Source organism: Carassius gibelio, chromosome B5, assembly GCF_023724105.1.
Source record: "Carassius gibelio isolate Cgi1373 ecotype wild population from Czech Republic chromosome B5, carGib1.2-hapl.c, whole genome shotgun sequence".
NCBI classification, from domain to species: Eukaryota; Metazoa; Chordata; class Actinopteri; order Cypriniformes; family Cyprinidae; genus Carassius; species Carassius gibelio.
The window spans coordinates 35055893-35077560 of NC_068400.1; the positions used below are offsets into that span (position 1 = coordinate 35055893).

A 21668-nucleotide genomic window follows, 5' to 3' on the forward strand; every position below is an offset into this window, starting at 1 on the left:
GTGTGTGTGTGTGTGTGTGTGTGTGTGTGTGTGTGTGCGTGTGTGTGTGTGTGTGAATGCACTCTCAGCAGTCTCTTGTAGGCTGCATTTGACTGGGGAAAATTAAAGGATTGCAGCAAAAGCCTTAAAGCAGAAGAGTGAAGTGAGGTTAGCCCTGTCATTTTAGGCTCAAATTTAAAGTTTGCATGGGCTGATGTGTCAAATAATAGACAATAGACCTCAATGACAGGACAAGAAGGGCCGTGTGAATTTCAAATTCTAAGGCCAAACAAAACTATCTTTATCACCCAGTCGAGTAAATTGGACTTTGTCAGAAAGTATACACTCTAAAAAACACTGGGTTAAAAACAACCCAAATTGGGTTGTTTTTAACACAACTGCTGGGTAAATATAGGACAGAACCCATATGGGGTTAAACTAACCCAAGAAGTTGGGTTATTAATTTTAACCCAGCAAATGGGTTGTTTTTTCTACCCAAAAATTGGTTATTTTTACAAAAATAATGGGTTAATTTGATTTCATAAATGGGTTATATTTTCAAAGGAATTTTTATTCCTTTTAACATTAAATATACCACATAATAAACAAACAGGTCAACATTGTATTATCTTTATTTTTCTTTCAGCATATTACACTTTGTAATTACACTTTACCTCAACCAAAAATTCAAGAGATCATACAAAACAAAAAAAATAAAATTCCATTTATAAACAGTATTTAAAACAATTTCTTTCATTTTTATAGTTTGGCTCTGTAACTTTTCTAAACTGTAAATGTTTAGAAAAAAAACATTTGAATTCATAAACTCCAAAGAACCACAAGGTTTAGTAATGCATTTAAAAAATAATTCATATTATTTTTAATCCATATGCTCATGAAATTCATGAACTCCAAAAAACCTCAAGGTTTTTTTTAAATATACAAATAAATACTTATTTTTAAATAATCCATATGCACATGAAATTAAAACTAAAATACTTTACCTCAAGAACTGTTTGTTACAAAGCACATTTGTTTTAAGTCTACATTATGGACCTGTTGTTTTAAGTCTACAAAATGAACACAAAAATAAATCTATGAAATACAACGTATTGGCAGTAAAAGATTTCTACATAAAAATGTAATTGATAATCAGTACGCATAAAGTAATACTCTTCCTCAAGCAATAAAACAGTTGTTTATACAAAAAAAAAACCGAACAAAAATCTCATGTGCAAATAAAACAAACTAAAATACTACCTCGTGTTCTTGAACCACTGTTTGTTCAAAGAACCTCTTATAATCTACTTGCAAGAATGTAGTGCCCAGTGCAAAAAATTCACTGTTGGGGATTCACTTCCCTCCAACTCAAAAATATTATGAATAAACTCCCTAAAATAGAAACAATGTTTCGGTTAGTTTACATCAAAAACATAAAACGATTTGAAACATACATTTACTGTCTCAATGAAGTGAAGTGAAAGTGATGTGACATTCAGCCAAGTATGGTGACCCATACTCAGAATTCACGCTCTGCATTTAACCCATCCGAAGTGCACACACACACAGCAGTGAACACACACACACACACACTGTGAGCACACACCCGGAGCAGTGGGCAGCCATTTATGCTGCGGCGCCCGGGGAGCAGTTGGGGGTTCGATGCCTTGCTCAAGGGCACCTAAGTCGTGGTATTGAGGGTGGAAGAGAGCACTATACATTCACTCCTCTCACCTACAATTCCTGTCGGCCCGAGACTCGAACACACAACCCTTAAATTGCGAGTCCAACTCTCTAACCATTAGGCCATGACTTCCACTTAAACAATAGTTCTTTGTTCCAAAGCTTCTCCTGCGAGGATGACAAATGCCCGCGACGCAATGTGTCCATTTTCAAGTTACAGGACATATGGGTAAGGTCTTGATGCTTCAGCCTGCTGGAGGTACTCCACCAAATTTGTTCCAACCTAAAGGACAGATAATGCAAATGAATAAAGGTGAAACAGAATGGGAGTGTCAGGGGTGTGGGTATGGGTGGTGGGTTGGGGATTCATTCGAAACTGTTTATTCAATCAAGCAGTCTTTAGAAACAATAGGTCTTGTATAGCCAGAGCTTTGGATGAGGCAAAATACCTGAAAATTATTACAGCTTGATCTGGCCCACTTTGACAGAGCCACTGACAGGGATGCAAAGCAAGTCAAAAGAGTTTTGGTAACACTTGAAATACTTTAATTTTACTTTAATTTAACACCCTTTAATTTCTACATTTAATATTCTGCCCTACAAAAGCAAAAGACCTTAACTTGCTAGAGTGTGAAACTGAAAAAAAAAACTTTTTTTTATCTGTCTATTAAAATTAATTATAGCTAGGACACTAGAAATTTGCCAGTAAGATGTTTTAGTAATGAAAATTATCTACAGAAAAAAAAAATTGTGAGCTCAGACTTATTTATCCAAGATACATTATAAATTAAATTACAAAGTTCTTATGGAGCATATCTTGTCAACATGTTACTATATACAAGACTGGAATAACGATGTTGGACATTCAGCTTTGATCACAAAAAAAAATGTTCTTAATATATTCAAATAGCAAATATTAATTTATTGTAACAATATTTCACAACATTACTATTTTTGCTGTATTTGGATCAAATAAATGCCTTTGTAAGCAGAAGAGACTTAATTTTAAAACACTTAAAAAATCATACCGATCCCAAACTTTTGAATGGTAGTGTATTCAACCTGGTGAAGTCATTAAATGATTGAAGTAAATTTCTGTAAAGTCGTACTTACAGGCTGAATGTCAATGAAAGCTTTTTTGCTTTCATCAATGCTGGGTCGGACTGTTTTTCTGCCAAATTTGTAGGGTGGAGGTAGAAGCAAAACAGGTAATAGCTTTAGTGCAAGATTTCCCTTTGCATCTGTAGGAAAATAATATTACATTCATCAACACTAGTAAAAACAGTAGCGAGTTGTCATTGAGAATATAAGGCCAGATTTACTAAACAGGTCAAATTAGCGTGAGTCCAAAATCCCATAAAAGTGTAGACTGAAGTGTAAAGTTGTGCTGTTGATCCACTGACAATATGCAAATAAAAAAAAACAGATTTTTTTCATCACTGCATTTCTATAGTAATCCTGACAGTACTATGGTGCAAGCTATTAGTAAATCTGGCCCATAATATCAAAATATTGTAGAAACATTTTAACCTTCTGTCATTTCTTCAGCTGTACATGAAAGCTTTGCTTCTCGCTCACAAAAAGCAAGATCCTGTCAGTATACCAGCCATTTTTCAAACAGTTTTGGGGCTTCATCTTAATGTAAAATGTGAAAGTCCTGTGCAATCTAAAAGCAAAAATAACAAAAAAAACTTCTCAAAAAAAAATTAATCTAACTCATGTTACCATATGACAAAGACATTATGTTAACATACCATGCCTGAGGTAGTTAGCCGAGGAAACTCATGGAGGACCTCAAACATATTTTTCAGATGTACTGTTCCACCTGGCTGATGGGCTGTGTGTTGTTTCTCAGCCATTGTTTAATTTCCTCAGCTCTCTCTTCAGATACGGTTGATTCTACTGGACAAAGAAATAGCAATGCTGTTAATCAAATAGAGGCTTATGAACATTTTTTACATGTAAAAGGATTAGTTTCCATAAAAACAGAAATACTCTTCAGAGCTTTTCAACACTTTAACTAGTAAATCCTGGATGTTTCTAAACTCCATGCAAACTGATTCCTGAATTATACTGCTTAACATTTCACTTTGCTCATAATTTGCTCACAAGTCGTTCCAAACCAGTAAGACCTCCGTTCATCTTCGGAAGACAGTTTCACGGTCTCACGGGTTTGGAACAACATGAGGGTGACTTATTAATGACATAATTTTGATTATTGGGTGAAGTAACGTTAACCCTTTAACTAAACGGGTATAACCACAATAACGTTACCGGATCTTTTTAATAATAGTAACAGCTGTTTTTTTATGGTTTATGGTCATTTTATTATGATCAATGTATGGCAATCATTCAAATTAGATGAGATAAAAGTGTCACCTCCAGCTAAAGGCTGTGGATTTGCCACCACGGACAGTCAAGAGCAGGTCTGAGGGGAAAAAACAATATATTTTAGTCCAAGATTAATTGACACTTACCTGGATTTCAAATAATAATACATTTTTTAAATGAATAAATGATTAGAAATGTATTTTTATTGTGAAAAAAAAAACCGAAACGCATCAGACAGAAAAAAAAATAGGTAACGTTATCTCTGGTGCTCGCAAATGCAGGATGCTTTATGATCTATCATATAACGTTAAGTGATAATTTAAAATCAGAATGGGACATTTTTGCCAATCTGTAACGATTCAATGATAAAAAGACCAATACAAACCTTTATTTCACCAGAAAAAAAGGCTGAAGTCAGTTTGTTTTTAAAATATTTTCTCCTGTAACGATCCAAAATATGCCCGCGACAGATGACCCAAAAATTGGGTTGTTTTGGCTTAGCACTGCATGCAGTAAGATGGGGGATGGGCAAGTCAAGGAATGCACGTTTACATCACATTGATCTCGTGGCATTGAAATTAATTGACTTAATGGACTTTGAAGTAAATTATGTCATTTAACAGTTAAGAAGAAACGTAAGACTTTGACAAAAGGGTCGTTTAACACATAAAAACTGAAGAAAACGTATTTACTATCCAGCAGGCATTACCAGCAATCCAAAACGAGCGAATCTGGCGGTGCATTTAATGTCATGTAAACGTGACTGTTGTCGCACATTGCTTTGCCTTTTTATCGCTCGTTCGCTCATTATTATGTTATGTGTGTAAATATGTTTAAAAATACATGTCAAATGTATAAATATATTGATACGAACCTTATTTCTCCAAATATTACAGCGTGTGTGTGGCATCCACCTCCACCTCGAATTCAGTCAGCCCGCGCTGCGTCAGCGCTGATCCTGCGCGGAGTTGATTTGACCCAATGAGCTGGGTTATTGCGTCCGAGTGGGGGAGGGGGTGCATTGATTCAGCTCTCAGTGAAAACGACCCAGAAAATAACCCAGCGGTTGGGTTACATAGAACTACCCAAAAACTACCCAATACTGAGAAAATAACCCAAAAAATTTACCCAAATGGCTCAACCCAGCACTTGGGTAGAAAAAATAACCCAGGATTTTTTAGTGTGTAGTGTTTACTAGTCAAATTAACTGAAATCAACCCAATGCATCGAAGCAAAAATCTTTATGTTCTAATGAGTATTAGAGTGAACACATTTTATTAATTACTAATGCAACATCAATGTTGAAAACGATTCAACATATCTTTGCTAAATAAATAAATATATTTTTTTTATACTGATCCCAAATATATGTATATGTAGGAATCAGTTGACAAATCCCTCAACATAGAACAAAATCCATGTAAATGGCTCCAATTATTGTGATCTTTAAAAGTGCAAATTTATCAATCAGCTGGCTGACCTCTAAACATTGGTCAGGCTCAGGCAGTGATTCTGTCAAGGGGTCAAGACTTGGATGGTTAGTTTAGTGACTACTGAAACTGCATATTCTGTGGAGAAAAATCTATTTCTTCAAGGATGATCACTGAAAAGTCTTATGACAAAAATTATAAAAGCAAAAAATAAAGCCTCGTGATTTTGTACAAACCTTGTCCAAATAAACTATTTTCATTGGGGGGAGCGAAAATAGAGGAAAATAGAAAAAAAGTACCAAATTAAGAGACAAGCACTGAATTAACTTAAGACATAAAATGCCATAAGGATAACATCTTCATGTTATAAATATTTTTATAAGACTTTTTTTTTCGCATAATTCCAGCTTTTTATCTAATAAATATGTCATCATTTCAAATGTTTTTCAATAATGAGGTTTTTTTGTGTCTTTTTTGTGTGTGGCAGAAATGGGCTTCTACTGTACATTATATTATTTTGAAGTCTCTTTGTAAATATGAGGGGGAAAATAGCCAAGAATAAAAATGGAAATGTCAATACCGGTGGTTTTAGAGTGCATTACAGTTTTATTTTATATGCATTTAGCTTGCACATTATTTACACTCTGTCTTTTTCACTGCATTTGGTAAATGTATTATCAAAATAAGAAATGCACAGTCCTGTGATCTGCTACAAATAGATACCCACACCAAGTGGCTAAATCACACTTTATATCTGAACCAGAGCAGAAACACTCTGTTTACTTCTCCCTGCTAAATATAACACATCAAGCTGTGTGCAAGCATGAATGAAGCTCAAACATGGCAACTAACTCCTGAGGGGACGATCACAGGCACACACCTGGATGTTTGTGAATCTGCCAGTGCTTGGTGTCCATGTGTGTGAATGTTTGACTGCACAGGAGAGTGTGTATTTGTTTGAACAGCACATGTGTAAAAGTACCTTTTGGAGATGACAGCATCCAAACATAGCCAGCATAAGGAGAGAGTAGAGCAAGACTGTGGAGCCAGATGGAGAAAACAGCACAAATTGAAGAAGGCAGGTCCTTTACTAAAGACTGCAATTATTAGAAAGAAGGGAGGAGAGAAAGAAAACATGACAGATGCAATAAGAAGGAAAATGATCTTGGATACTTGCCACAAATAATAACAAGTGTACAAAATAATACAATTCTAAGAATCAAAAAAGAAGATAGTGACATTTTTTGCCTGTCCATCTGGGAGGTTGCCAGGACATATCCAGTTTCTACAGCATTCAGAGCATTTTTTAGCATATTTGTGTTTTAATGCAGGTTTTATACGGAGCACCAAATGAGCCAGATCTCTTTGAACACCTCTGCATATTAAGCCACATAATTTGAGGCAATCGCATGCCTGTAGCACAAACTATTAAGTATGAATTGCATGTTGAAATCCAAAATTTGGGCACATAGGTTCGTTCACATCCCTAACCCAGTTGGTGCACTCTTGCAAGCACCACTATTGAGAGAGAGAAGGTGAAGAACAGCAAACGGAGATTGAACAGCGTCCTCAGTGAAGACGGACGCTATAGTTCTCAGAGCTTTATGAAGACGCTTGTTTCTAGGGAAAGCAGATGATGACAGCCGCTTAATACACGACAGAATCTGCAGCACACCCTCCTCAGGGAGATCCTCCCTCTTATACTAATCTGAAATACAGCAAAATACCTGCATTAAAGACCCTTACACAAAATACAGGGTCATGCTGTCAATGAAGAGTGCATGTTGTGGTTTATTAGCGATTATGTCAGGATGACCCGCACAGACTGGTGCAATCTGCCGTGGTCTGAATGTTCAATCCCTGAGCGAGAGCACTCACTGGTATCCCACATAACACACAGATGGACCATGGTGAAGAACAGATTGCTTCATACCTCACTGTCCTCAAATCCAGCAACACAACACGTATCCCAGAGGACTGGGTATTTACACTTGGTCATTTCATGCATTTTCACCGATCAGACACTGACAGAAGTTTGAATGGAAGATGAATGGAAGGAGACAAAGCTATTCATTCCATATGAGGTGACAAAAGCATTCTACAGAACATTTTGTTGCTCAGTACTAGCTGCATTATGTAGGGAGCACTCGTGTTTGCAGAGAAAATGTGACTGGATTTATATTCATTATGCAGAGACATTTTTGTTGCAAATCTAAATGGAATGTCACCAATCAGACAGCAATCTGTTCAGTCAAGTAAATATGATAATAAGTGTAAATAATAGGGATGCATTGGTATTACAATTCTGTCTGATGCAATATGGTGATGACCAATCACTTGACAGTATTACACTACCATTCAAAAGTCCTGAGCAAGACTAAAAACAAAAACAAAGCAAAGATGTATTAAACTGATCAAATGTGACAGTAAGGACATTTACAGTGTTTTAAAAGAGTGCTACTTCAAAATGTTGTTCTTTTGAACTTTCTATTAAGCAAATAATAAACAAAAAAGTATATTTTTAAAGGAGAACAATTGTTTTCAACATTGCACATAAAAATAAACATTTCCTGGGTAGCATAATAAAGCGGAGACAGTTTTACAGTTGCCACATATTAAATATTGTTCAGATGTTGTATTTGAAGAGTTTTTGTCCTCAAAACAATCTTTTAATAAAGCAATAAGGCCCAAGAAGCCATGATTTACATTGAGTTTATAACAGTTAAGGGGCGTTGTTAGGCACAACGCGGAGTGCCTAAAACCCCCTTAGCTGTTATAAATTCACTGTAAACCACAGCTTCACAGAGCTTATTGCTTTTATAAAACGGTTATTCCATATATGTATTAAGGTTTCTCAGAATAAAACAGAGCAAATAAAGTTTAATGATATAAAAACAGTATTTTTCCACTAAACAATGTAGTTCCTCAGAAACAGTTGTGGTTTCAACAAACAGAAGTAAACAAAGGTATATGTTTATAGTGTTATTGATAACAGCTTTGAACGAGGTCAACCAATCAGAATCAAGGACCGGAAGTATCAGTTCTTTATGCATCGGTTGCTAATTCCAAAATGTAATTTTAGATTTTGTAATGCCTGAGCCTTTGATAGCAGGCTTATGGAGTTAACAATTAATGAAGTAATTAGAGTGAGATTAAGCATAACGTTATATGTGAATTAATTTACCTGTGTAATTTAAAAGAGTCTGTGTGTCTCTAAACAATGTTCATTAGAAGCATCTCTAGCGAAACTGTAAGTTCATCTTCTTCAAGAACAGTGCTGATATAGAGTATGTGCTTTCCATAAATAATAAAATGTAATTTTGTTGAAAAAAAAAAAAGTATAATTTGTCATTTTATCATTTAATCTTATCACTGTACAGTATTTATCTGCTTTGGTCTGTGTCGTTGTGGCTTTTTGTTCTTTTGCTGTTGGATAAAATAACTTTGAAATAACTGAAATTGTTTGGCGAAACGATATGGACATCTAATGCGGTCAAAACCTGCCTGAAACTACTTTAACCATACGTTTACCTTAGAACATTAATCAGCCAATCAGATTCAATCATTCAACAGCCCCATGGTATAATAACAAATACATTTTTAAAAATGTAATACTGGCTGGTAACTAATATAGTACCGACATTTATTATACATATCAGATATAGGCTCAGAGTCAGCTTTAATATGCTCATGACACACAGTCAACAGCACCAGGAGTGTCATTCAGCCACAAAACTCAATTTTTCCACAGGGATTTCTACAGATTTAGAACTACAGTTTTTATTTTAACATTTTATTTTATAAACTCAAGTCATTTTCAATTTCCCATAATCTCTGCTGTAGCATTATGATTCCAGCAGACACTTCTGAGATGCCAAAGAAGGGGATGTTGGGAGTGCTGCCCAGAGATATGCAGCAGGAGACTGAGAGGGATTTGCGGGATACAGATGACAGATTAATACTCTCAAATAAAAGGGAGAGTTAGGAAACATCACAAATATCTCAGGTAAGGCAGCTAAGAGGGAGCAGCGAGGCTCCTTTTCCCCTTAATCTCTTTAATGAAAGTGATTTGTATTCCAATGATGCTCCCTTAAAGGGATTTGTCAGTGCACTAGGTACAAAGTCTAGAAAGAAGAGGAAGAAAAAGTGGGTCATGATTAGTCAAACTAAGAAAGCAAAAAATAGTTTTTTTTTCTTCGCTGGCCAGTCTACGACCTAAAATAATCACGCAAGAAAAATTCCTCCAGTCCATTAGTCTTAAGAAAAAGTCAAGTGTCCCCTTAATGGTAGCGCATGTCATAACTTTCAGAGATCGCACTGAAGTAACTGGGCCTGGATTCAGTATAGCTTTCCAATGCTTTCCCTTCTCACTGCCATTTATCCTGACATGTTAATAGGGGGGTTTGAATTACGGCCTTATCTCTGGGACGCTGGAGAGCGTACACACAACTCTCTCAGACCTTTCCAATTTATATACCTTTGATTTCATCTAACTGCCCAGAGCTCTTCCATTCTTCCAAAGCTCTTTTGAGACGGCCAGCCAGTCAGCGGCGTCTACTCAATGTGACTCCAAGGATTATCTCTTATGTTTTCTTCTTCATTTTAAAATAGTCTGCTGTTTTGTTAGTCATGGTTCTTTTTTTAACAGGCAGACATCCTGTAAATGGAAGGCTATGTTCACTCATGCGGGATACGGAAATGTTGCTTTTTAACCTCAGACTTGATGACGACTGTGTGTGGCCCCTTTGCTAAGATTACCACAAAGAAAAGGTCCACTGTCCATCTCTCCATATATTCATCACACTGTGAATGAATTGACTTGTCTTCTACTTGGTCAGTGAAGAACAAACATCAAAACCTCTGGGTTTCTAAATCTCGCTCTGGTTTTGTCAAGTACATACAATCCTCAATCCTTATAAATGTGCACACTGCCAAAATGTTGACAAACATAATTTTAAAGTTTCAAAAGGAAATTAAAACCTTTCAAATTAAAAAAGGAAAGTTCCTGGTGCACTGGTTAAGGTGGAAAAATAGATATACATGTTCAAGGTCCAGTTACAGAATAAAGAACTGCTTAATCTTGATTAAATACTGCCACCTAGGCAAGTACTGTTGTACTACAACTGACCAGCAGCCTGAGAACAGACATCAGAACACAAGTTAGCTAAAACGATTTAAAAATGTTTTCAGTAATAGAAACCAAGAAGAAACAAGATCAAATATAATTAGATGAAAAACAAACAAAAACGTATATTAAAAGGGTTGCCTTAATACTATTTAAATACTATAATAGTACATAAAAAAATATGATCGCACTGCTTCTTACATGAACATTAGGCTTGATTCCTGAATACTGAGAAAGAACGTCATTACTGTAGATTAATCACTCAATTAAAGCAAGTAGATTTTATATATCGATTGTAGAATCTGTGTTGTAGTCATCATCAAGGTCAGCGTTTTGTGGGTCATGATGACGACTTTAAAATCGGCATAATTTCATTATCAAATATTTTTATTTCATCTTTTCATTGCCATGTTATACAGCAAAACAAGAAGAAATTATTTTTTTATTCAATGCAAAACATAAAATCTACCAATAAAAGTAGCAAATAAAGAAAAGTTGACAGAAAAGCTTGAGTGCATGAACACACTCATTTGCCTGAACACTTCTAAGGGACGAGGTCATAAGAGTAAATGGACTTCACAGGAGTAATGAATGGAGACACCTCTTCACAGCGTTTATTATAAGGTGTCCATCTGACAGGATTCTGAAGAAAGAAACAGAAGAGGAAGATGTTGTAAATCATTTAAAAAACTTAATTTTAATAAGCTCTCTCTCACTCACACTTGTTTATTTTTACGTAGCAGTAATTTGGCTGAAGCAGCAAAGCTACAATTTTGTACCACGGCAAGACTGCAAGTGTAATAATGCTCTTATACTACTATACTATATGAATAAAAAGTTAGATAATAAGATATAAAATGCTAATTTTTGAGATAAAATGTGTTTTTTTGTGGCTCTGCAAATAAAAATAGTTCCAAAAAGGCAAAGCAGGATCAGTTGTGGAATGCAACAAGGAAACAGTATGTCTGCCACAAACATAGACAAGTGCCATGAAAAGCCCCAGTGCTGTTGGACTATATATATCTTCAAACACTGCTTGTCTAATCCAATAACACTAAAACTAAAAATCACTTAATGTACTTTTTGTATAATGTACATCTTTAAATATACTATTAAAGCATGTGCTTGCTGGAAAAATAAAGGCATTGTAAAGATGACATGTGGGCATGAAATATGATGTATGCTGTAAGACCCCCAGGGAATCAGGGGCATGAAAAGCAAAGATGAATCTCACGTGTTTCATTGAAGAGGAAGGAGTCCTGGTACTCTTTCATGTACTGTGAGGATCTGGACTCATCCAGGAAGAGAGAGTAGACCCTCTTAATATCCTCCACTTGGACTTCAGTGCCCTGTGAGAAATGTACAACCACAGTCAGACCAAAAAGCTTCTGGTTGTAATTTCTAACAGCACTGGCCACGATACGTGTGTGTTGGCATTACCCGGCGTTTGCGGCACACCAGGCCTGCAGTACTGATGAGCTGAATGGCATAACGGAGTGAAGTCTCGAGTCCGATACGTGTTAAAACTGTGTGTGCCTCCTCACTCAGCTCGACATCTTCCTCCTCACAGCTGGAACACAAACACACATGAATGTATGGTGAGAAGTGACAAAAAAAAAAACAATGCTGCACATTATTTAACGTTGAAAATGCTCACCGAATCTTCAGGATCTGTCTGGTCTCTTTCTCAGTGTAGGGAGAGGTTGCAATGATCAGCAGACGGTCAAGCAGGTCTATAGGAATACCATGAGGACTCTGGTAATTAGTGCCTCTAATACTGTAAAAATGCAACAACAGTGGATGAGAAAGGATCCACAGTTAAAAATAGCTGATGCATTAAAGTGCCCCTGTTAAGGATTTTTGAAAATTACCTTTCATGCAGTGAGTAACACAACTGTGAATGAAAACGTTTTAAATCTGAAAGTGCACTGTGTATAAAGTTATTGTCTCTCAAAAGAAAGAGTTGATTCTGAATCATTTAAACAAGTTGTTTTTAAAACGAATTCAAACTGGTTTTATGTTGGCGTCAACATGACACATTAACATATTGCCCTCCCACTTGTTGCATGCGCAGACATTTGTAAACTTTACACCCCTCCCTCAAACACTGTAGTGGATTCTTGAGGACAACATCGTGTCGAGAAGACGCAGTGCTCTGCACTGCGAGGGTAAATCTATTTTTTTCTGCTACAGCGACACTGTTTCCCACAGACTTATATTCTATGTACGGTGGGGCTTCCCACGTAAAATATATATAACAGTTCACATTTGCAGCTCTGCATGTTTGCTGCGTAAAAACATCATTCGATTTTGGCTTTGGTCTGAATGGATTTGCTCACTAGGAGCCATTTTTGGAGTGGTAAAAGTAGCTGTTTCCCCAGTTATGGCTGTTCACAAAGTAACACCGAGCTCACAAATGCTGCTTTATCAGGATTACAGGCATGATAAAATGAGCAAATTGCTTGGGAATTGTGGAGAAAATATGGTAAAAAATAAATGCTCATAATAAGACTATCAAATAGTTTTTTTGACCTTGCATGAATCTCAACCTTTTGTTGGAGAGTCCCAAAACCAAAATATGAACCTTTCATAACCAGTAATGGGGCACTTCAATGGTAGTTGTTGATGTGGTGTTTGTGTATACCGGGTGATGCCTCGGTTAGTGGCCATGATGAGTACAGGTGATAGATCACTCTCAAGAGCTCGATTCAGGAATGAAAAGCATTCTATGTCCAACATATGGACCTCATCTATGAAGAGAACCTGCAAGAACAAAAAAGCTTAACATTTCCATTGCGGACATGAAATATCTCCATTGTATGATGCCACAGGCTATGTGAAATGCAACAAACCTATTTGAAAAAACATGACGCATATAAGATGGCAAGTTAATAATGCAGGGTATTCATGGTAGAATACACAAATAAAAAGTTTGTTTCTTGATTACAACATCATGTTTGTCAATTTAAAATCTTGTGGCATACAGCCTCAGAAAAGCCTTTTTTAAATTAACATTTAGTAAGTAAACCATTTTATTATAATTTTCAAAAAAAAAAGTAACCCTGTATCCTCTCGATTGAACAATTCAAGGGTCTTATTTGACTGGCCTGCTTACCCCAGGAATGATCTCAGCTTTGCCTTCCTCTCTCCATTCAGACACCTTAGCATTGATCTGCTCTCGAACCTCTGACTTAATCTCTCCGGTGTCACCTGCAGCACAGACAATCAAACATCAACATCAGCAAACACACAAACATCTACAGATATTTATTTTCATTCGGAAAGACCAATCAAGGATTAGTTTCAGGGATGGCAATTAGCACTCGCCACCAGCCAAATACGGGTGATTTTGTGTTGTGACGGGTAAACTGGCTTCACCTACCGGCCACCGTGGTGGGTAAATAAAAATAGCATACTGTTTCACCTGGCCGGTGGACAAAAAAAATACTGTCACGTCTCTGTCAGACCCCAGTAAGTTCATTCTCCTCCAGCATTCTGCGACATTTTAGATTATATGGACAGTTTGTGTTTATCGGCATTCTAAGCAAACTAACAAACAGTATTATCGGTTGTGTTTCTAATAACTGCTGTCCGGGGGATGCATTTTATTTCCAGTCTTCAAGTACTTTTTCAGAAGTTAGCTCTGTGGTTAGTACGTTGTTAAGCTGTTCATTTTTGTTGGTAGAAACAACATCGTATCGCTACACATGTTTGACAGCTCTGGCGTGACGAGACGTGTAAAAATGATGTATTAAGAACGACACGCATTTGTTTGTCGACAGCGTAAAAGTTTGCGAGCCAAGATTTCTTTCAGTGATACAGTGTTGGACAGGGGACTTTTCCCAACGTGTTCTCTCAACCCCAAAAAACAAAACAAACAAACACTTATACTGGTGAATCCTTTCCTTTGGAATTAAGTACAACATTATTAATGCATACGAAAACTGTTTAGAATATCGCAAAAATGTTTGTGCAGTGTATCATCCGGTTGGGCTACGGAGCTGAGATAATGAGCTACTTCAGCAAGAGTCGGCTGTTTCAAAATCTATAAGATAGGCAGCATTTTTAAGCATCACTGAAAGAGAAAATGTCAGTATTTCATTGAGACTTTAGATTAAATAAACTGCTTAAGTATTGTAGATCTTGTAGTATTAATTGTCACATGCAGTTACACATTGTCGGTTAAAAACAAGAAAGCAGCTGGTAAAAACATTGAGTGCCTGGTAGATTTTGAAATCCAACAGCCACAGTGGCCGGTGGACAAAAAAAGTTCATTTCCATCCCTGATTAGCTCCACTGAGCATGTTATTATCCAGTTTTAAAAAGTATGACAAACCTGAAAATAAGGCCAGGAATCCCTGAGTGCGGCTGTTAATAACATCAATTTCGTGAAGAGAGACAGTGTGAACAACCTCCTTCCGTTTCTGCAGTTCTCCCTCCGGACATTGCACAAACTGTGTCTGAAATAAACAACAAAAATTGTGTATCAAAAAAAAAAAAAAAACTCTCAGGAAAAAGTTGTCATTGACTGATGGATTCATATCACAGAGGAAGAGAGAATGTGTACCTGTGCGCCCATGGCGTCGTAATCTCTTGCTCGAGTAAATGAGCGTCCCAGTTTGCTAATCTTCCCTGTGGCTTTATCGATGGTGATCACATCTCTGCAGAATATGAAAAATGTGTGTCATCCTTTAAGGATATAAGCAGTGGAAAACATAAATGTGGTTTGCCTTAAGCAGTTTTATGACTTATATGCACTCATCTCATATAGCCATCTCACTGTGTGTATGAATGTGTAAATGGATTATATACACACTACAAACTTACCATAAAGCAAATACATCATTCTTAATGAATAATCTTTTCTCAACATTATATGTTGAAAATTAATAATAACAATAATACAACTCAAGGGCTTATTACTAGAGTTCATATCTCATCCAAGCTCAAGTAATTCAGTTCAGTTGTTAAACACACTATTAACACAATTATTGGGAGAAGCTGGGTGGCAGTCCAGTCTGATTAATGCATTTTATACACAAAAGAGCATCACAAATTTCAGCTTTATTATCTACCCACCCAGCTTGTACTCTCTCTTTACTGAGGCTCTCAATCATCTTGGTCCCCAGATCATAGATGGTTTCCATCTCTGTTGTCTTCAGCGTGAGCTTCCCAACTTTTGCACCCTTAATACAAATACAGAAAGGAAAAAAAAAAATGATTCAAGTCTGAGTTCACTTAGGGACATCTCCTAGCTTCACACGGAGCACTATTTTGGGATCGGAGTCCTACGTTCAACTTATCAACGCAGATCAAAATGTATTTCTCACTTTCATAACAGAAAGTTAATTAAATTCCCACTAAAGAATGATAAATATCTTTAATAACGCCTTCCAGCCAAATAAAAGCATTGAATTAGAGCGTGTTCAGGAAAGTATTTTGTGTGATGAAATTCTCAATTACTTCAGCTTCTGAAGGTACATCAAATGTTAAAATAAAAATGAAATCAAAACTGACAATTCTTGTTTTTAATGGAATAAAAATATTAATTATGCTTCCACGTATTCTTTAAAGAAAAGGTTTCACTCAGTCAACATTAACCTGTAAACTACAGCTGCCACTACAGACAACATTTTGTTAGTCTTTATTTTTTGGAGGTTAAAAAAAGATGATGAAATTTATATTAATTAAAATTAACAGATGATGAGTCTGGTGCCATAAGAACAATGTTATCAAAACAGAGAAGATAATTCAGTAAAACTGGTCTATGAAGAGCAGAGACTTACAGTTCCTGTAGCAGGTCTGTCGATCTGAATCTCTACCACCTCTCCTTCAATGATCTCGGTCTCCTCTCTGCCAAACAAACAAACACACAACATGTCATCCATAATCAGTAAACTATTTAATATCCATTTGAAGACAGCTTACGATCCCCTTCTTTAATATGTAATACAAGATACTTACACCTTTTCCAAACTCAAATTCAAGAACTGTTTTTCACCACTTTCAAGGTGAATTTTCAAGCATTTCCAGCACTTTACACTGTGTTAAATTACGTTTACACACACACACACACACACTTGCATTTTTCACTTTAAATCATATGTTATTGTGTTATTAAAAACCGCCGGTTTGTATATTGCATACAGCAATGCAAAATATACATAGCCAAATAAATGTTTCTTGTAACAAACGTTAAAGCCTGCGGCAGAAATCAGTTTGAAAATCTCCTTGACCAAAACACACGAACACTAGCATGCGGATTCTCCAGAGACAGTATATAAATTATAAAATAAGAAAAAATGCTTTGAATGCTTCATATTATATATATATATATATATATATATATATATATATATATATATATATATATATATATATATATATATATATATATATATATATATATTTTATATGCACTCTCACTCTTATTATGAACAAAATAAAAAAAAAAGAATTAAATTGAGTCGTCGTCAGTGGCTCAATTCATAAAGACCTGTTTCTCCATTATAATCTTTTGAATGAACGATTCAATGACAAATACTTTTTCAAAACGGACAATTGTCGCCACCTCGTGGCGGAAGAGGATGTTGCGCTACTTTCGTTTTGATCGCTACTGTAGAGAGAATAAATGTTTATACCCATACTGTAAACTTTTATCCGAGACAGTACTTCTGTTATCTAAATGTATGTAACACAGAAATAATGATGTGTGGTTGAAAAGACTGTGTTGCTGCTCATTCATTTACATGGGCAGTAACAAAACGTGCTTCTCACTCTTCACTGACACTCGAGATGTGAAACAGTCATAATACACATAGCTGAATCGTTGCCATTCAGGAATAAAATCATGTGGGTATTTGAATAGAGATCGCCATCTTTAATCTTGCAGCCCTTGTGTAAACACTGCAAATAGTTTTGCAAGGATTCTCGAGAGACCAGTCGGATTTCGCAAGACACATCGGATCTAGTCACATTCTTAGTTATTCAGTAATAAAACAAATAATAAGAAAGCCAATGCAATCGCAATTTCAAGCACTTTTATCCAAAATCGCGTCCAGGAGTAAGTTCATTCAACTCAGAGTATGTTCCTGGTTAAGACTCGACAATCTCAACAGAAGCATGAATCGACGAGTCACTATAGAAACGAACGCTAATAAAAAGCGCGCCAAGCTGTTTCTTTCTTTCTTCTTTTGTTCATTAGTTGTTTACATGCTTAGTGCATATCGCCACCTAACTGATGGCTGTGCAATTATTATTTTTTTTTTCCATTTAATCTTTAATCCTTGAGAACAGGGCCGCGGGAAGTAATTTTGAAGAGGGGGTGCTGTGAATTTTTTTTTTTTTTTTTTTTTTGACAAAAAACCTATGAGCCTATAGGCCTATTTAAAATACATTTTAAAAATAAATACCTTGAGATTTACTACTTTATTGTCATATACACTTCAGTGCACAGGGTCTGAAACACACAGACATCAGTTCTCAGATATGCGCAATGCCTTATTAATCTGAAGCAGAAGCAGAATCAGAAATAATAGTTTAATAATCGAAAGAAAACGAAATAATTACTTTCATTACAATTTCAGATAGCCTATACATACATGCAACTTATTTAGATACAACAAATAATATTACAACAAAATATAATATTAATCAAACTTCACAATAACGCTAAAACAATGCAATCGATTTGGGCAGCTGGCTTAATTGAGTCACTGCACGTTTATGTCACACGCAACTCTATTAACTCCAAAATCTTTTTACGCACACCACAAGGAAATAATCTCTGACTATTTAAGCAATTTGTTTATTGAACAGTTCTCCACATCCATTACGCAAAGAACACACGCACAGTATAAAGCTTTCTGTCTCCATCTCCAACATTTTTACACTAACCACAAGGAAATAATTTCCGACTATTTAAACGTTATTTAACAGTTCTCCACAACCATTACGCAAAGAACACACGAACGAAATAATACTCTCCATCTCCATCCCCACCACCTTCCAAAAATACTATAGTATACTACTTACAATTGCTTGGCTAGTCAAAGCTGATCCCACACTTGTTGTCAAAAAAATAAATGTTACAAGCGCGGCAGCACAATGCTCTTACCTGAGCTACATGCAGGCAGGGTGCCCTGTTTACAGGTGTCCAAATGTCGAGGTGCGCTGTATTATATAAAAATGAATGTATTCTGCATGGAACGAGCGGGAAACCTCGTTACTCGGCGACCAAACCTGCCTGCCTGACGTTGACAACTTAACTTCCGAACCTGTGTTGATTAGGCCTCAAAATATGAAATTAAAATCCAAAATATACGTAATAGACTGCGTGTGTCAAAATCATTTTCTAAAATATTCATAAGGAATTTATAAATTGTGCAAAATATTTTAATAGGCCTACATTTTTTTTATCTCCCTCTCGTCACTAGGGGGTGCTGCAGCACCCCCAGCACCCCCACTTCCCGCGGCCATGCTTGAGAATGTTAATTATATTGTTTGTTTATACATTAAGTCATATCAGATGTTTTTTCTATTTATTTAGAATTTAGACATTATAGAAAATGCCACTCCATGTGTGAGATATAACATGTAATCAATAAAATATATAAGTTAAACATTACCTTGTCATAGTGTTTTATAATTTATACATACCTCTTAATACATAATTTATATATGCCAATAAAAGGAAATCATATTAGAATAATATATATTACCTTATTTATTACTTATATTAGCGCTTTCTCATTAACACACACACACACATACATATACACATACACACACATATATACACACACACACACACATATATACATACATACATACATATATATATACATATATACATACGTACATACATTATATATATATATATATATATATATATATATATATATATATATATATATATATATATATATATATATATATATTATATATATATATATATATATAAAATAGGCTATATTGTAATATTATATAACGTTCCTGCATGTAATATAATCCGTCACGCCAACTGAAGGCTAGCTGAAGTGAACAAACCCCGGAAAACATAACTTGCTCTGGAGCAGGTTAAGTTCAGAGAGTGAGTTGCTATGACTACTAACATACCCTGAAAGTTACCTCCGTTTTTGGAACCGAAATTTGAGTTTATCTGCTTACTTACTTTTAAACATACCCTGGTATGTCAGATAACCTGCTTTCTGGAATACCCCCCTGGTCATAATGCCAAAGTGACAACATGCACATTACATGTTTGAAGGTTGTTCTTTTTCTTAATGAAGACTTTAAGCAGCTTCAAACTTCAGTCGGCCTCACTCACTTTATCCTGACTCCTATGGCTTTGCGGAAGGCCTGGCTCAGAGCTTCGGTCTTGCTCATCTCCAGAGAGAAAATCTCACTCCCAGCCAGAGCAGTGAAAGGTGTGTCAGGGCCAAGAGACTGGGCAATACCTGTACAATAAACACAACACACTGGTTATTTTACAACAGCTTTGCAATTTTGATACATATATATTTTTGACACATTCCATTTCTGTGCCTCAAGTGCATTTAATAAACCTTGTAAATTAACTAATTTCAAATGTGATTAATCATTAAAAATATATGCAAAAACTCACCCATAGCAATAGCAGTCTTGCCCGTCCCAGGTTGGCCGGCGATGAGGACTGCACGACCAGCAATCTGACCATCTTTAATCATTTCAAGGATCAGGCCAGCTGCCCTTCGAGGCGCCAGCTGACCCACCATCCCCTGAGACACCTGGCGAGACAGAGGTTCATCATTCGTTTTGTTCTAAACATGCAGTGAACATTATTTGAGCCAAAGACAAGTGTGTTGTCACTGGTAAATCAATCATAAACATTGAACATTACCTGCCGTGGCTCCAAGGCATCATTCAACCCAAGGCCACGAATGTGAGAGTGTGCACCTATGAGAGAAATCCAGATTTATGTTACTTATCAGCATTTTTACTTGTTCTTGCACAGCCATTCTGTGAATAAACAGAACTGGCTTGATCAAAAAGCTATTCTGGTAACAAAACTTTATTAATTCTTGCTTTTTTATAGTTATTATGGGTTATTTCGCTTCTCACCAATCCTCTCAATTCGAGTGATGTCTCGCACCTCCGGAACCTTGGTGGTTGCCACCTTTCATAACAAATTAAAAAGGTACATATAATGCAAGTGCACAATTATGTACAATGTGATTGTGAAAATTAAATATTAAGCTGTGTTTTAATGTCATCTTTATGTCATTTGATCAGTAAACAGCCGTTTATTGTGTGCGTTGCCATAGAGACACAAAAGCGCAACGCAGTTAGTTGAACTTTTTGCAATGGCTCAGAAATGTGTAGAGTAAAATACGACAGCGTAACTTTACTACCATAATGACAATTTGTGGGAAATGCGCTAATAATGCAGTTTACATGGGGGAGTTTCACATATCCAATAAAAACAGTTACACGCATTGATAAAACAAACACAAGCTATGGTTTCAGGCTAGTTAAAGAGCCATTTACGTTACTAGGAAAATTCTCAATTTCTGAATAGCTGGATAATAGATATTTTAATGAATGGACATCAAAATCTGAAATAAAACTAAATTACTGTTGTGATAAATTGAAGCACATGTGCTATAAGCGGAAAGCCCAACGACGTATTTACTATTACTCACAAAATATTTCAAAGCTCTACAAGCAGCACACAATAGTGGCAAAAATATATATTTTTTTTGTATACAACCTGCAAGAATGGTATATGTGTCGACAATACTAAAATAAACTCTGAATATAATACTTACCTGCGCCGCCATGTTCTCTTGTGAGGCGGTTGTATGGGTGCGCAGTGGAAATCCGTCCGTGTGGAACACGTGACCTCGATCCGGCGATCTGTATCAAGTATTGACACTCTAGCTGTTTACGTAATCGCTCAGAAAGGAGTGAAAGAAATTAAGCCTGCCTCCCAATATGCATACTATCCATCCTAAATTCTATGTGATATTAGTAATTTTCAATACTATTTAGGACAGATATGGTGTATTGGTATATGATTAATAAACGTAATATTTGATCGATTATATATATATATATATATATATATATATATATATATA

The 21668-nt window shown here is 35.9% G+C and overlaps 1 protein-coding gene and 1 long non-coding RNA gene across 4 annotated transcripts; both read right to left on the bottom strand.

Moving 5' to 3' along the window:
• Nucleotides 1–771: 771 nt before the first annotated feature.
• On the bottom strand, nt 772–4983 carry LOC127957255 (uncharacterized). 3 transcript variants are annotated; one of them, XR_008153743.1, is made up of 6 exons: nt 4868–4983; nt 4042–4090; nt 3417–3564; nt 3193–3328; nt 2776–2903; nt 772–1945 (listed from the first exon to the last, which is right to left on the bottom strand). It is a non-coding gene; the product is annotated as an uncharacterized LOC127957255 (long non-coding RNA). The 3 variants fall into 3 exon arrangements; XR_008153744.1 differs by having other exon boundaries at nt 3417–3561; nt 4868–4982; XR_008153745.1 differs by lacking the exons at nt 772–1945; nt 2776–2903 and adding an exon at nt 2933–3060 and having other exon boundaries at nt 4868–4978.
• Nucleotides 4984–10917: 5934 nt separating this feature from the next.
• Nucleotides 10918–21463, bottom strand: ruvbl2 (RuvB-like AAA ATPase 2). The gene is made up of 15 exons (XM_052557697.1): nt 21357–21463; nt 20650–20704; nt 20429–20484; nt 20174–20315; nt 19877–20006; nt 16335–16401; nt 15628–15734; nt 15116–15209; nt 14885–15008; nt 13664–13758; nt 13193–13311; nt 12206–12325; nt 11989–12118; nt 11783–11897; nt 10918–11191 (listed from the first exon to the last, which is right to left on the bottom strand). Exons 1-15 carry the CDS (start codon nt 21366–21368, stop codon nt 11166–11168), a joined length of 1392 nt encoding a protein of 463 aa, XP_052413657.1. The 5' UTR covers nt 21369–21463; the 3' UTR covers nt 10918–11165.
• Between the last annotated feature and the right edge of the window lie 205 nt (nt 21464–21668).